This window comes from Balaenoptera acutorostrata, chromosome 15 (assembly GCF_949987535.1).
Source record: "Balaenoptera acutorostrata chromosome 15, mBalAcu1.1, whole genome shotgun sequence".
Classification (NCBI taxonomy): Eukaryota; Metazoa; Chordata; class Mammalia; order Artiodactyla; family Balaenopteridae; genus Balaenoptera; species Balaenoptera acutorostrata.
In genome coordinates, this window is record NC_080078.1 from 42,809,362 (window position 1) to 42,824,505 (window position 15,144).

At 42.7% G+C, this 15,144-nt stretch overlaps 1 protein-coding gene across 2 annotated transcripts in view; it reads right to left on the bottom strand.

The window, feature by feature from the left end:
- RALGAPA2 (Ral GTPase activating protein catalytic subunit alpha 2) overlaps positions 1-15,144 on the bottom strand; it is a 289,245-nt gene that overhangs the window by 70,843 nt on the left and 203,258 nt on the right. For both annotated transcript variants that reach the window (XM_057528489.1, XM_057528490.1), the window contains exon 37: positions 7,207-7,334. In XM_057528489.1, coding sequence (XP_057384472.1) covers positions 7,207-7,334 — 128 coding nt within the window. The remainder of the gene's footprint in view (positions 1-7,206; positions 7,335-15,144) is intronic.

Below are 15,144 nucleotides of genomic sequence, written 5' to 3' on the forward strand. Positions count from 1 at the left end.
GCCTTGGGTCAAGTTAGTTAGCCCTCTCAGCTCTCCTTAAAAATGGTTATTTATTTTGATAAACAGGTGCTCTAGACCTTTGTGAAAGTTGCTAGATGGAAGAGGGCTTGAGCCAAGCCTTGGCCCACACGGGACCAGAGGCACGGGCCCCAGTTGATCGGTGTCTGTGAATGAATGCATTTAGGTTTGGCTGCAGTGAAGTCACCCAGCTCCCAGGGGCCCAAACCCTCTCCCATCTGCCAGCTGATTACGATACTTTATCTTGTGTTTTACCAAAATTAAGATTTATATTTACAAGCTTTCTCTAACCTCTGAAAATAGTGATCTTATCAAACACCATGAGTATGTTTGGGATACTTTATTCTATGTGAACTCATTCTTTTCTTGAGGCTCACAAGCTATTTAATATTTATCAAGTCTAACAATTTTACAAGGGACCCAGGCAACATTCCAAAATTCACCCTTAATTCTATTTGAAAACAAGGAAAATCTTTTCCTGTTTTCAGTTCTGGGTGCATCCTTAATTTACATGACTTCGGATGAAACAGTTCTTATGGTTCTGAGATTGCTGTCGGATGAAACAGTTCTTATGGTTCTGAGATTGCTGTTGTAAATTTGTTCTACAACCTGGGGTATGGTTACTTGCAGGGGCCAATTCTTTTTTTTTTTTTTTTAATTACTGTGTTCTCAGTACTTTGAGTTTTAATTGATACACCATGACACTTTTCTGCCACCTCCCAGAGGAAGAAGCTGGAGGACAAGCGGGATGGGGTCCACGGTGAGGGCCTCACGCAGCACCGCTCGGAGCGACCCTCTCAACCCGATGTTCCGCAGACCGCACGCGGCTCCACTGGCTGCTCGCCTGGGGCCTCCCCCTTTTCTTTCTCACAGAAAGTTTTCATTTTCTAACAAAATATATTCCCCTTTACAGGCTCAAGCCACCCCTATAAATACAGTAAGTCCCCTACATGAGAACCTTCAAGTTTTGAACTTTCAAAGATGTGAACGTGCCCCTGTATGCCAGCTGTTGTACTGCACTACCGTACTTTTCAAGGTACTGTATTGTAAGATTAAAAACATTTTTTTGTTTTTTATGTATTATTTGTGTGAAAAGTATCATAAACCTATTACAGTACAGTACTATAGAGCCGATTATGTTAATTGGGTACCTAGGCTAACTTTGTTGGACTTACGAACAAACTGGACTTACAAACGTGCTCTCGGAACGGAACTCGTTCGTATGTAGGGGATTTACGGCATGCCATTTCCTCATCTGATCTCTACTTTTTGAAATGTGCTTCCAGAGTGTCAGGGCACAGGTCTGCTTGCGCTTTGCGCCCATTCTTGTACAAACTCTGGGACAAACCCGCTACTCTCTGCAACATTCAAGTCAGCCTTTCACGTCGCTGAGCAATGGATCCAAGATAGTAGTTCCCCTCGTTTGCTTCCTGTCTTCTGAGAGAGGGTCTGATAGCCAAGAATTTATCAAATGCTTGCTGCCTTTATTAGGATGTACCTTGGAGCCGACATCGAGTAGCCGAAGCCCCTATCACAGCTCTAGTTTACCTTTCGGGCGGCTTGGAAGGGAGATTAGAAAAGCACAGCGCACGCCCCCACGTGGACTGCGGTGCCCCACCCGGCGCATTCTCCATCCCCCGCACTCTGACCCCACCCGCGAGCATTTTCTTTCTCGGAGGTACTGCTATTATCTGGTATGTGTTTGCCTCTTTCCTGAAGTGATTCTGCTCTGGGTCCTGTTTTACCCAGTTCTCCAGGTGAAGACTGGGCACTCTGGTACCAGCCATGGCTGAGCCCCTCAGGGACATGCGTCCTGCTTGACTGCTCTGCCGAGGTGACCCTCCACTTCCCTACTCCTCGATTTTCTGGGAAACTGTTCTCTCCTTTTCCTCCACCGACCTCTCTCTCTCTCCCCCTCCTCCCAAGCCTACTCTTCAAAGGTGATGCTCCAGGGAGTCTGGCCTTAATCTTCTTCACATTGCCCTCCACACCCACACATCTAGCAGACCCCACCCCAATCAGTCCACCTGCCTGGTGGAGGCGCCCATCCTCCCCCGATGAGGCCACAGACCAGGCCCTCACTTCCCCTCAGGACCCCTTCCGCTGCCCCTGCAATGCCTTCATCACCTCTATCTTTCCCAGGAGTGTGTGTGCATGTGCACGTGTGTGTGTATGTATGTGTATATGTGTGTGTATGTATGCATGTGTGTGTATGCGTGTTTGTATATGTGTATGTATGTGTGTGGGTATGTATGTGTGTGTATGTATGCGTGCATATGTGTGTATGCGTATACACGTGTGTGTATTTTTGTGTGTGTCCGTCCCACACTCTGCTGTACGGAAGCATCCGTGGTTCTCAAACAGGATGCGTTCTCCCAGAGCTTGGTCCGAGCAAATGCTGTCTCCTCACTTGGAATATCGTGTTCATATTCCTATTCCGGGCGGCCGGGACAGTGCCTGGCACGTGCGAGAGCACAGTAAATGCTGACAGATCCATAACTCGCTCTGCGCGGTCCCGTCTGAGTCCTTCTCCTACACTTAAGTGTGTGAAGACAAATGGAGGAACGTAAGGTCTTCCCAGGAGAAAGAACCAAAAGTCCAGGGGAGAGGGAAGAAACAGGATGGTTACGGCTTTAGGAAGAGGGGCCATTTTTGAAAGTGTGTAAATTCAGAACACGACTGAGCAAAGATATGAAGAAGTCATGAGTCTAAGAGAGACGCTCTGGAATCATCAAGTCTACCTCCTAATTGAAAATGAAACTAACTTTCACCTGTGAAAGAGTGGAGGCCAACTAGGCAGCTGGGTCCTCCCATCAATGACGACAGTTCCAGGGAGTGGGGGGACATCATTGCGAGCACTGTGCCCCCGGAGGGGACGTGCACTTTCAAAGGCCGCCAGCCGTGTGGTTCCGGGAGAACTCCTCCTAATGGGCACACCGCGGGCCATGGCAACCTCTCGTGACACAAGCTCTCCGAGCAGGAGCACGGAGCCCTGGCCCGATGGTTCTGGAAACCTCTCTCAGCAGACCGTGGTCTGATTTTGGAATCTCGAGTTGGCTTGGGACCTGTAAACACCACGTGTGGCAAGTTCCCCATCCACAGCCCTCCAGACACAGGCCTGGGCCCTCTGATTGCCCACGATGGGCAGGAAAAGCTGATGGCAGGTGAGCTGGCCCTCATCGCTTGGGAGGGCGGGGGCCGCAGGATGAAGTCTCCACTCGATGGACTGGACTTGCCCACGGAGGGCGTGACTAGGAACCCCCCCACGGAGGAGGTGACCAGGGACCTGGGAGGCACAGGGGCCCGGCTGAGATGTCACTGAGGGCACTTTCCCAACATCCCTACCGCCTTCACTTTCTTTTTGGATCACATAAGACAATGGCATTTTTCAGTCTCCTATGAGCCTTCAACACACACTTGCAACTGTTTGATCACTTAGCCGAGGGTACCCCAAACGAGAACTCCTCTGATATTAACTTTAAGCTGGAGTTACTGTTTGAGAAAAGATCTCCAAAAGGCAAATTCATTCCAACAATGCCCCCAGTCCTCCGCTTAATAACAAACATTGTATTTTCTTGAACATTACTGAAAAAATTGATATAGAAGTAGTTAAATATTATACTGAACTGAATCTCAGTGGACACTATTTGAAGGCAGTTGAGTATCAGTCACTGGCTGGGGTGGGGGGCTGGCTCCCTGGGGAGGCCATGCTCTCCATCTGAACCAGAACTCGCAGTGAACGCAGAAAGGCGGCTATGGTGCCCTAAGAAACGTGAACAGCCAAGGAACCCTGTGTGTCCCTAGTTGTGTTACTTCCCTGTATTAGCCAACAGTTTACTCTAAGAATGATGACATAGAAGGAAAGGGGAAAACGGCACCGTGGTTCCCTTTCCGGTCAGCTCTTCCTGACTCGTCCGTAAACTGAGGGTAAGTTTTAGCACATAGGGAGAGTGAAATAAAACCAGGTAAGTAGTTTTGTGCCATGTTTCCACCGTCCTAGTCAAAACAAAATATATCCACGTACAAGTTATGAAGTACGAACGGGTGATTTTGGTGATTTCATACATGAGTTAAATGCTTTTATATTTGCATATTAAACTGGCACTGCACAATATAAAGAATGATAAAATTAATGCTAATAATCTAAATTTGTTGTATTTCTTTACTTAAACTGATAATAAATAGCAAATTAAAAAACACCATGACAAGTCAGAGAAAAACTGCAGGAGAATGGAAAAAGCTTTATAGTTTAGCATCTTTAAAGGCACTTTCCCTGCTTTTTGAATAAAGGACCCCACATTTTCATTCTGCACTGGGACCCAGAGGTTATACAGCCAGCCATGGTTTCAGGGGTGTCCCAGGTATTACTGATCTTCTCAGCTCTTGGGAGGGCTTGCAGGGGTTTGGGGTAGTGGACCCTACACCCACTCCTGACCTCTTCCCCTGGCGTCAGGCGACTGTGATGCTGTCCTAGGATGTGAACTTTCAAGGTAGCCATGAGGTGAAAGTTAGGGTCCCCTCAGCTCCCCTGGTCCTGCTCAGAAGACCGTCTCTGCTGGAAGCTCACTCCTACGGCTGAACACTTGAGAACACTCTGAGTCCCTGTGTTTACTCTTGTGCCCTCCGCCTGGGACCCGCCCCTGCTCCCTGGGGACAGAGCCTCTCGCATCCCTCCAGCTCGGCCACCAGCTCTCTCCCTGGCCATCTCAGCCCCATTCCCCAGTTGCCCTGGAACTTGATTAGTTTGCCTGTCTTCTCAAGGTAGCGTGGGGCAAGGACCATGCCTGCCTGCTCCCCGTGGATCTCAAGCCCAGCACTGGGCTGGGCAGATCCTGAGTCCACACTGACTATTTGTTTGGTAAATGAATCAGTGCAAGAAGACACCCATGTTAGGATGTGTTAGGTTATTCAGTGTTTTTCAAAATTCAAATCTAGGGCTTATCTCAGTGAAGCAGCGAATTCCAGACATTAGCTGCGACACCAAATAGCTTAGACTTTTGCTAAAGCATGTGAGGACCAGGATGTATTAACAAAATGTTAAAAGAGCAATTCATTATTAATAGCCTAGGCAGATATCTATAAATATTTAAAATTTTTTAAATTAGTAATTTTTTAAAGAACAAAAATACAAACACTCCCACCTTCCTTTTCTCTTATTTTTTCCACTTCTAACTTTTCTTCTTCTCATACCTTTGGTTTCTAGCCTGAATATTAGCTCTTTTGCAGGCAGAAATTAAAGAATAGAGTAGTTAAGTGATTGCAAAGCTTTCCCCATTAATTACATCTCTATAAAGATTATTTATAATATTTTATTTCTTGTTTCAAATAATTTATTAGTACCAATGACATCTTCTCAAGGCATAACGCAAAAGAAAAATGTTTAACATTTTATAATGATCAACATAGTAAGTTTTGTTACTTTCTTTTTCCTAATTTCTGTGCTAAGTCATCCTCCAAGATGTTGACCTGGCTATTTTATGAGTGATTTTGGAATAAAGCATTTTCTAACTCATGTTGGCATCAGTAGCCCTAAGCCGGCACCCACTTTAGTCAAGTGTGGTTGCTTGGAGAGTTTTTAAAGTGATGCTGAATCCTATCCTTTGAACTTTTAAAAATATCGTTTTCCCTTAAACCTGATTATTCTGAAGCCACGTTAATTCTGACTTGAGAAAGCAGTGTCCAACAACACAGCAAAGCATGGCTCTTGTAACAAGCAGTTCCATAAGTGGAGAAGGTGGCGTGACAAAAATCACAATGGACTTATACAAGACGGGATTTTCCTGTTTGCAAATGGCTTTTTCTTGCCTTGGTCCAACGTCCTTGACTGATGAGTGTCCAGCTCATCATGCAAACCGACAAGCCAATTGCTAAAAAGGTCTTTCTCATTTCTGCCAAGAACCTCTAAGAGTGTGTGAAATAAAAACGCCACGCGCAAGGCTGAATCGACACCAGCCGTAAGATTAAGTCCAGAGTGCCGTGGAGATCACTGCACAGAACGCCTTCTCCCAAACACCACCACCACCGGACAAAGCAGGAGGGAACAGGCCGAGGGGATAATGCTGCCCAGGCCCCCAGGGAGGGACCAGATGGGACCTAATAGCTCTTTTCTACTACTAATTTCTATGATAATTCCGAGTTGCCACATGGCATATGTATTTTTTTTTTGACCTAAAGACAGAATATCTGTCAATGAAGTGACCAGGATTTTAATGAAAGGTATTTTTCATGAACTGTATCTATTCACACGTTATATTTCTCACCCACTCCTCACCCCCACTCTCCAGCAACATGTCACTGATGGTAAGGTTGCGAGAAGTACAGAGACAGAGGTCAAACACAATACGCTTATCATCATTACCAATACTAATTAGAAACAGAGATCCTGAGTTTTATTAGGAGGTCAGATGCCTTTCGCAGCGATTTTTTTTTTTTTTTTTTTGCAGCGATTTTATGAAGTTGCCTTAATTTCTTTTTCTTATGGTCAGGGGTCATGCCTGAATTTAAAGATGACAGCATGCCAACTAATGTTGGAGAAAAAAAAATTACACTAGTGAAATTTCTTCTGTTTTTAGAGAGAAGACCAGAAATGAGAGAAGGAGATATTAATGATTTGGGAAAATGACAAAAGGATTTCCAGCCATTCTCACTGATGAGTTCAAGTACAACTTTGTTGAGGGTGTCTTTCCCTGTCCTCCCGACCAGACGCAATGTCCCCCTCCCCCGACCTCCTGGAACACCATTTGTGCTTCTCTGGTGGCACTTGCTATGTTCTTTGATTTATTAGCGTCATTTCTGGTAGGCACTTGGAGTGACCCCGTTGCATTTTCTCAGCACCCCACCTTACACACAACAGACTGCAGCAAACAGGGAGGGAGGAGGAGGAGACCGAACTTGGGGAGAAATACCCCAGGAGGAATGAGCATCTTGTCATAGGCACCACTTCTTAGCATAAACATATGTGACTTGATTATGAAAATCAACTCTTCTAAGTTTGATGTAGCACAAAATTATTATATTTAATATAAACTAAGGAATGGTATGAAAATCACAGTTTTTTTCAACCCAGATTGAAAAAAATTCCCTCTTCCCTCTTCCACCCAGTTGTTAAGACTTACCTCTCGTGAGAAGGTTCCTGGGAGCTGGATGCTGGGATGGTTAATACATTACACACTTAGCGCAAAAAGATACAAGCTCTGGTAGAGGGGGATGAGGCACTTCACGGCCCTGCTGGCGTTGATGCAAGTGGCACAGATAAGGCTTGGCAGGAGCTGCCCACTCACGATTGCTCCATCAAACAGGGGCCCAAAAAACGGAACCTGTTGATTCAAGACAAAACAAAACCAAAAAAACAAAACCACTTAATTAAAAAAAAAAAAAAAACCCAGTAAAAGTCAAACCAAAGACATGAGAACAGCGGCTTGATGTCTCGGACCTGTTACAACTGCACAGGCTGCCACCCACAGCCTGGATGCTAGACATGGACCCAGTTCCAGGGCTTTCGGATCAAGCCAAGCAGGATTGTTCCATGACGCTCCTCTATTGCGAACTCTTTGGCTAAGCTTCTCATGACAAGATTGTCACCAAGTTCTTCTTTTCCTTCTCGCGTTGTCATTCACGGGATGGCACTGTTCTTTCTAAGCATCTCCACTGTGGGGATTATGCACAGAACACAGCCGGGCCTCACTGTACACCCCTAGCCTGGCAATCTTCTGAAACCAGTTTTGGAACTGGCAACATTTTTGCATGAATCCCGATGCATGTTAACTCTGAAAGGAGATGACAACTGTCCCCACAAGGTCCTTCTCCTTCTTGAACCTTCTTTCCCTCTGCTTCCGAGACACTGCATTATCCACATTTCCTTCTACTTCTTTAATAGAGACTCGGCTTTCCTTCATGCCTGGGCCACCCACAAGGGTTTGGTGCCTGTCTTTTTTGGATTTCTTTTTTCTCTCTCTCACCGTTTGTTTGTTTGTTTTTTTCATTAGAATTTCATCTAATCCATTCACTACTATGGAGATTGGCAGCTCCATGTGGTCAAGGACTGGGTCTTGCTTATAACTCTTGTATGTATTCCTATCACTTACTTATTCATTTATTCAAAAATATTTATTATGTGACAGACACTGTTTTATTGACTGGTGACACAGCAGCAAATAACAAAAAAAATTCCTGATTTCATTGAGCTTAGAATTTATTGGAGGTTTCAGAGAATAAACAGTTTAAAGACATAAAATAGGTAATATGTCAGGTAGTAAAGTGCTAAGGTGAAAAAGAAAGCAGGGAAGAGCAATAGGACTCCTTCTGGGGGGGGGGGTCCTCCAGTTAGAGGTTGCACAGCCGGGGGCGCTGCAAGCAGAGGACTGGACAGAGGGAGGGGTGACCTCAAGCTTCGAGGACGGCTGACAGGAGAGCATCCCAGGCAGGGCAACAGCAAGTACGATGCCCTGGGTGGGAGCAGAATCCGTATGTTTCAGCAACAGTAAGGAAGCCACGGTGCTGAAGTCGAGTGAGCGAGAGAAAGCACGGAAGGAGATAAAGTCAGACAGGTAATAAGAGGGGCTGTGAGGGGAATTTTATAGATCTGGATTTCCGCTCTGAGTGAGGCAAATGCCTTCTGGAGGGCTTAGGAAGTGAGGGATATGATCTAACCTGTATTTTTTTTTTTGTCGTGCTGGACAGTTTGCGAGATCTTAGTTCTCCGACCAGGGATCGAACCCACGCCCTTGGCTGTGAAAGCGTGGAGTCCTAACCACTGGACCACCAGGGAAGTCCCAAACCTGCACTTTAAAGGTATTGCTATGGCTGCTATGTTGGGAAAACTGCGAAGAGTGAGCATTATGGAAACCAGTTAGGGAACTACTGTGTGATCCAGGTGAGGGGTGATGCTGGCTTGGATGCCAGTGGTAGCAGGGGAAGTGGGGAGGTAGAGCTGAGAGGATTTGCAGAGAATTACTAATGAAGCGGGAGAGAAAAAGAGGCATGGATGATGCCACGGTGTGTGGCCTGACGACTGGAAGGTTGGAGCCACCGTGTCCTGGAAGACTGGCGGGGAGGGCCATGAGTTCAGCGTTAGACGTGCTAAGCTTGAGATGCTTTTTAACTGCCCAGTGGTGATGCTCGAGGGCGGCAGTGGACACATCGAGCGGGAAGCCAAGGGGGAGGCTCAGGCTGGAGATTTGTAAGAGTTATTCACTGATACCTGGTGCTCACGGCCATGAGGCTGGATGTTCAGACAAGATAGGGCACGTACAGGGTGGTATGGCCATAGCCCAGGCTGGGTATTCAGATGAGCAAGAAAAGAGGTTCAAGAACTACATCCTGTGGCCCTCCAATGTTTAGAGGTTGGAGACATGGGGAAGAATTATTGAATAACACTGAGGAGTGGCTGCAAGTGGAGGAGAAAAACCTCCAATGAGCAGCACTGACCCTGGTACACGGCTGGAATGCAAATGAGTAAAATTCATTAATATTTGAAATAATTTAAATAAACTAATAAATGTGGGTCTCCAGCCTAGGTCTTTTGACTCATGTCAAGGACTATTTATCTGTACAACACCTTTTCTGTGGTTAGAATTGGGGGAGGGGCTTGGCATACACAGTGAATGAAAGACTATCTTTGCCCGTAGGAACTGACATGAGGAGCTGACACAAGAAAACTATGCACTAATATCCTTCAACAAAAATGCAAGAACCCTTTACAAATTTTTAGCAAATTAAATCCAGCAATATATAAAAAGGACACTGTATCTTGACCAAGGGGTACTTTCCATAAAAAAAAAACCAAGGTTGGTTCAATACCCATAAATCCATCAATGCAATTTACTACATTAATAGAATAAAGAAGAAAAACCATATGATGTTCTTAATAGAAACATGAAAAGCATAGATAAAATTCAACTCTCATTCATGATAAAAAAAAAATAATTCCCAGCAAACTGGGAATAGAAGGGAACTTCCTCAATTTGATGAAACCTTCGAGGGAAAAAAATTATGGCATAATTCATGGTAAAACAATAAATGTTTTCTACCTAAAGACCTGAAAAGGCAAGGATGTCTATGCTCACCTCTTTTAGTCAACATTTTTAAAGGTCCTAGTCATTACAATAAAGAAAAATAAGAGAAAGAGAGGAAGAAAAACGAAAGGAGCATAAAGATTAGAAAGAAGTAAAGTAATTTTTATTCACAGATAACATGATTATGTACATGAGAAGTCCAAAGGACTTTAACTAGAACTAATAAGTGAATTGTGAAAGGTCACTGGATACAATATACCCTCCAAATAATTGTATTTTTGAATGTTAGCAACCAATAATTGGAAAATGACATTTAAAAATACTATTCATAATGGCATCAAAAACGTCAAATACCTAGAAATAAACTTGACAAAAGATACGCAAAACAACTATACTTAAAACTACCAAACATTGCCGAGATAAATTAAAGGCAACCTAAATAAACGGAAAGATGTACAATGTTCATGGATTGGAAGTTTCCATATTATAAAAATGTCAAGTCTTCTGAAACTGAATTATAGATTCAGTACAAAACAAATAAAAATTCCAACAAGCTGCTTTTATAGATATGGACAAGCTGATTATAAATTTACATGGAAATGAAAATACACAGATGAGCCAAGACAATAATAATAAGACATATTACCTGATTTCAAGAAATACTATAAAACTATAATAATGACTATAACATAATATTGGAACCAGGATAGACAAATATATCAACAGAACAAAATACAGAGTCCAAGAATAGAATCACACATATATGATAATTGATCTGCAATAAAGGCAACATACCAATTTTATGGGGAAGGAAAGTCTGTTTCAATAAAGACACTGAAACAACTGCATAGACATATTGAAAAGTGAACCTTGACCTCTACCTCATACCACACACAAAACTGAGATGGATTATAGATTGAAATATTAAAGCTAAAACCACAAAGTTTCTAGAAGGAAACATGAAAAAATCTTTGCAACCTTGGGTGAGGCACAGATTTTTTAGGGTACAAAAGGTACCAACCAGGGACTTCCCTGGTGGTCCGATGGGTAAGACTCCATGCTCCCAATGCAGGGGGCCCAGGTTCGACCCCTGGTCGGGGAACTAGATCCCACATGCCACAACTAAGAAGTCCTCAGGCCGCAACTAAAAGATCCCACATGCCACAACTAAGACCCGGCGCAGCTAAAAAAAATAAAAATAAAAAATAAAAGTACCAATTATGAAAGAAAAAAATAAATTGGATAATAAAAATTTTTTAAATTCTGCTCATCATGAAAGTGAAAAGGCAAGCCACACATATTCCACCAAAGTGGATATATCCTAAATGTCCATCAACAAGAGCATGAATCAAAATTTGTGGCATATTGACTCAACAGAATAGTCCACAGTAATGAAAGGAACAAATCTATAACATCATGGGAATGACCGCAATATAATGCTGAGTGAAAGAAACAGACACAAAGAAGTTCACACTATATAATACTATTCAAAAACAGGTAGAACTAATCAATGTTGACAGAAATCAGAATAGTGGCCACTTTTTGGGGGGATTGGTGATTTCTGGGGGTTGGTAATATCCTGTGTTTACATCTGGGCAGTATTAAATTGTCTACTTTGAGGGGCTTCCCTGGTGGTACAGTGGTTAAGACTCCGTGCTCCCAATGAAGGGGGCGTGGGTTCGATCCCTGGTTGAGGAAGTTATGCATGCTGCACGGCGTGGCCAAAATAAATAAATAAATAAATCGTCTGCTCTGAAAACATTCATCAAGCTGTGCATTTACAATTTGTGACCTTTTCTTTATGTTACATTTCAATGAAAATATTTTTTAAAAGTAAGAATACAGACGATTCGAACAACACAACTGACAAACTCATCCTAATGGATACATACAAAATACAGTCGCAGAAGACATGTTCTCTGCAAGAATGTGCAGAATTTTTTTTTTTTAATTGACCATATTCTAGGCCAAGGATATAGCCTGTGGGACCTAATTCCAGCCTGGTGCCTTTTTTGTATGGCCTGCAAACTTAAGAATGGTTTTTACTTTTTTCAAATGGTTGGAAAAAAATATTTTGTGACATGACATTATGTGAAACTCAAAATCAGTCCAAAATACAGTCTTACTGGAACATGGCCACTCTCTTCACCTGTGTCTGCTTTCACACAGCAATGGCAGAGCCGAGTAGTTGTGACAGACACTGCATGGGCAACAAACCCTAAAATGTTTACTACCTGGTCCTTTAAAGAAAAAGTTAGCTGGGCCCTGTTCTAGGTCACAGAGCAAGTCTCAAAAAATGTCAAGGGGTTGAACTCATATGATCCGTATTTTGTGCCCAAAAGAGCTATTAGCTAAAAATCCACAGCAAAAGGAAAAACAGAACAAATCTCTATGTTCAGAAATGAAGAAATACTTCTAAATAACTCAGGGGTCAACAAAAATACTGAAATGAATATTTTAAAATATGTTAAGCTAAATAATAATGAAAATAGTGGATATTATAACTTACATGTTGAAACAGTACTCAGAGGAAATGTGTAGGATTAAATGCTTATATTAGAAAGAATAAAGGCTGCAACTGAACGAGACAGGCATCCATCTCGAGAAATACTGGAAAGCCAAAAGAATAAAATAAACTCGAAGAGTAAAGGGAAAGAAAAAAAAGGCAAAACTAGGCATTAATGAAATAGAAACACAATAGAGAGAATAACCAAGATCAAAAGTTGGTTCTTTGAAAAAAGTCTAATACAATTAATTGACAGGTCTTTGGCAAGATGAATCAAGAAAAGAAGAAAGTTACAAATAAATAATATTAAAAATAAAAGGGGGACACGACCACAGATGCTTAGAAAATGTGTACAGCTTTTTATGCCTATTCATTTGGAAATTTAGACGAAATTGCTAAATTTCCAGTAACATACAACTTAGCTAATATAGATACAAGATGATATATAAAAACCATAATTCTATAAGCTTTAAAGTAATTGAATCACAGTGAAAAAAACTATTTTAAAGAGGAAAAGCCATCCCAGATAGCTTTACTGGCAAATTCTACAAAACCTTTAAAGAACAAATTATTATTTTAGAGACAATTCCAGTGTATAGGAAAAGGGAAACCAAACCCATTCATTTTATTAGGCTAGTGTAATCTTAATAACAAAATCAGGAGCCAATCTCACTCATGAACATGCATGCAAAAATCCCAGCAAAATTCTAGCAAACCAATTCAATAATGTGCAAAAAATAATAAAACATCATGACCAAGTTGAGTACATCCCAGGAATATGTGTGGGTTTTCATTAAAAATCAATCTATATACTTAACTACATTAGTAGTAGAAATGAGAAAAGTCAGAGGATCACCTCAACAGATGTTGAAAACAGTGTTTCATAAAATTCAAAATTCATTTATGATAAAAAAAAATTCTTAGCCATCTTGGAATAGACAGGAACTTCCTTAATCTGTTAAAGAATATCTACTAAACCCTACAGAAACCACTAAACTTAAGCATTAAACATTAAAAGCTTTATGTATGTATGAGAGAAGAATGTCCCCTTGACAACATCTATCAACATCTGTGCTGGAGATCCTTGCCAATACAATAATGCAAGAAATAGAAATAGGAGATTATGAATTAGAAATGAAGAAGCAAAACGGTCATTATTTCAGATGACATGATTATATTCACAGAACCTCCAAAAGAATCTACAGAAAATGCTCTGAATTCATAAGAGGGTTTACCAAGGTCAATGGACACAGCATAAACAGAAAACTCCTACTGCATTTCTATCTACCAGCAACCAATGGTTAGAAAATGAAATGAAGAGACACTATTTACAACGGCATAAAAATATGAAGTCCAGAGGAATAGATCTAACAAGGAAAGTATACAGAAATCTTTAAAACTTCACTGAGAGACGTTCCAGTGGTCTAAATAAAATACATGGAAGGATGTATCTGTTCATGGACCCGAAGACCCAGCATTTGTTATTTCCCATCCCAGACTGATCTGTGGATTCAACACACCGTATCTGATGAGCTGCTTCTAAAATGTATATGGGAATCAGAGAGGCCAGGAAAAGCTAAGACATTCCTGAGGAAGAACAAGGTAGGGGCTGGCCTCATTTTATAGCAAGTGACACCATAAGCTGTAGGAAGCAAGACAGTGTGACAGAGGCCCACTGGACCCAGTGGAGCTGAGTGGAGGGGCCTACATGCAGGAAGATGGTTGAAAACTCATCTCCCATGCTCACTGGGACATACTGCCATGTGAGGGTGGGATACTGACTTATAAGATATGGTATGTCCTTGGAACCAGGGACCGATACATGGTGGCCTTTCTTCCGTAACCAGAATACTCACATCTAGGTATAGCGGGGGAAGGAGAGTGCCTCTCCCATTCCTCCTCCTGACCCACATGTAAGTTTTTTCTTTTGCTCCTACAGTGCTGGTCTCTGATGTTAGTTTTCAGTATGGAAGGGAGCAGCAATCCTACCAGAAGAAGCCACTGTGGTTCTCCTCAGCTGGAAGGGGAAACTGCCCCTGGTTATCAGGCTCCCCAGATCACTGGACAGCAAGGTGGTACAGGGAGTTCTGGGGTGGCCTGGGTGAGTGGCTCTGCTACACAACAGGGATGGGGAAAAGGGAATCTCCTGGGCACCCCCTCCTGTTCCCATGCTCAATGGGAAATTTAATGGAAGACTACATCAAGTATTAGGCCTAATCATAACGTCAATTCATCACTTCGTCCTTGTTGAGCATGTATATTCACAACCAACTAAAGCTTCTGCATGATGACCAAATCCTGGAGATTAATAAGATTTTCCAAGACTGCTGACAAACTAGATTTCCTTTCCAGCTGCAAATTAGGAGATGCATGTGGAGCCCCTCTCGTGTGCTCCGTGTTGAAAGAAAGAACAGCTGTGAGAGGAAGCACAAAGCTAGAAAGTACAGCCCCAATGATTTTCTCCTCATCAGACCCGGGTCCAGTCCAAGGCACTTTCACAGCCAGGTTCTCTTGGCCAGATCCCGTGAAAGCAGAGAAGACTCGCATCTGCAGAGAAGTTCCTGCTGCAACACTGTGCAGCCTAACAGCACAGGGATGCACCCAGCT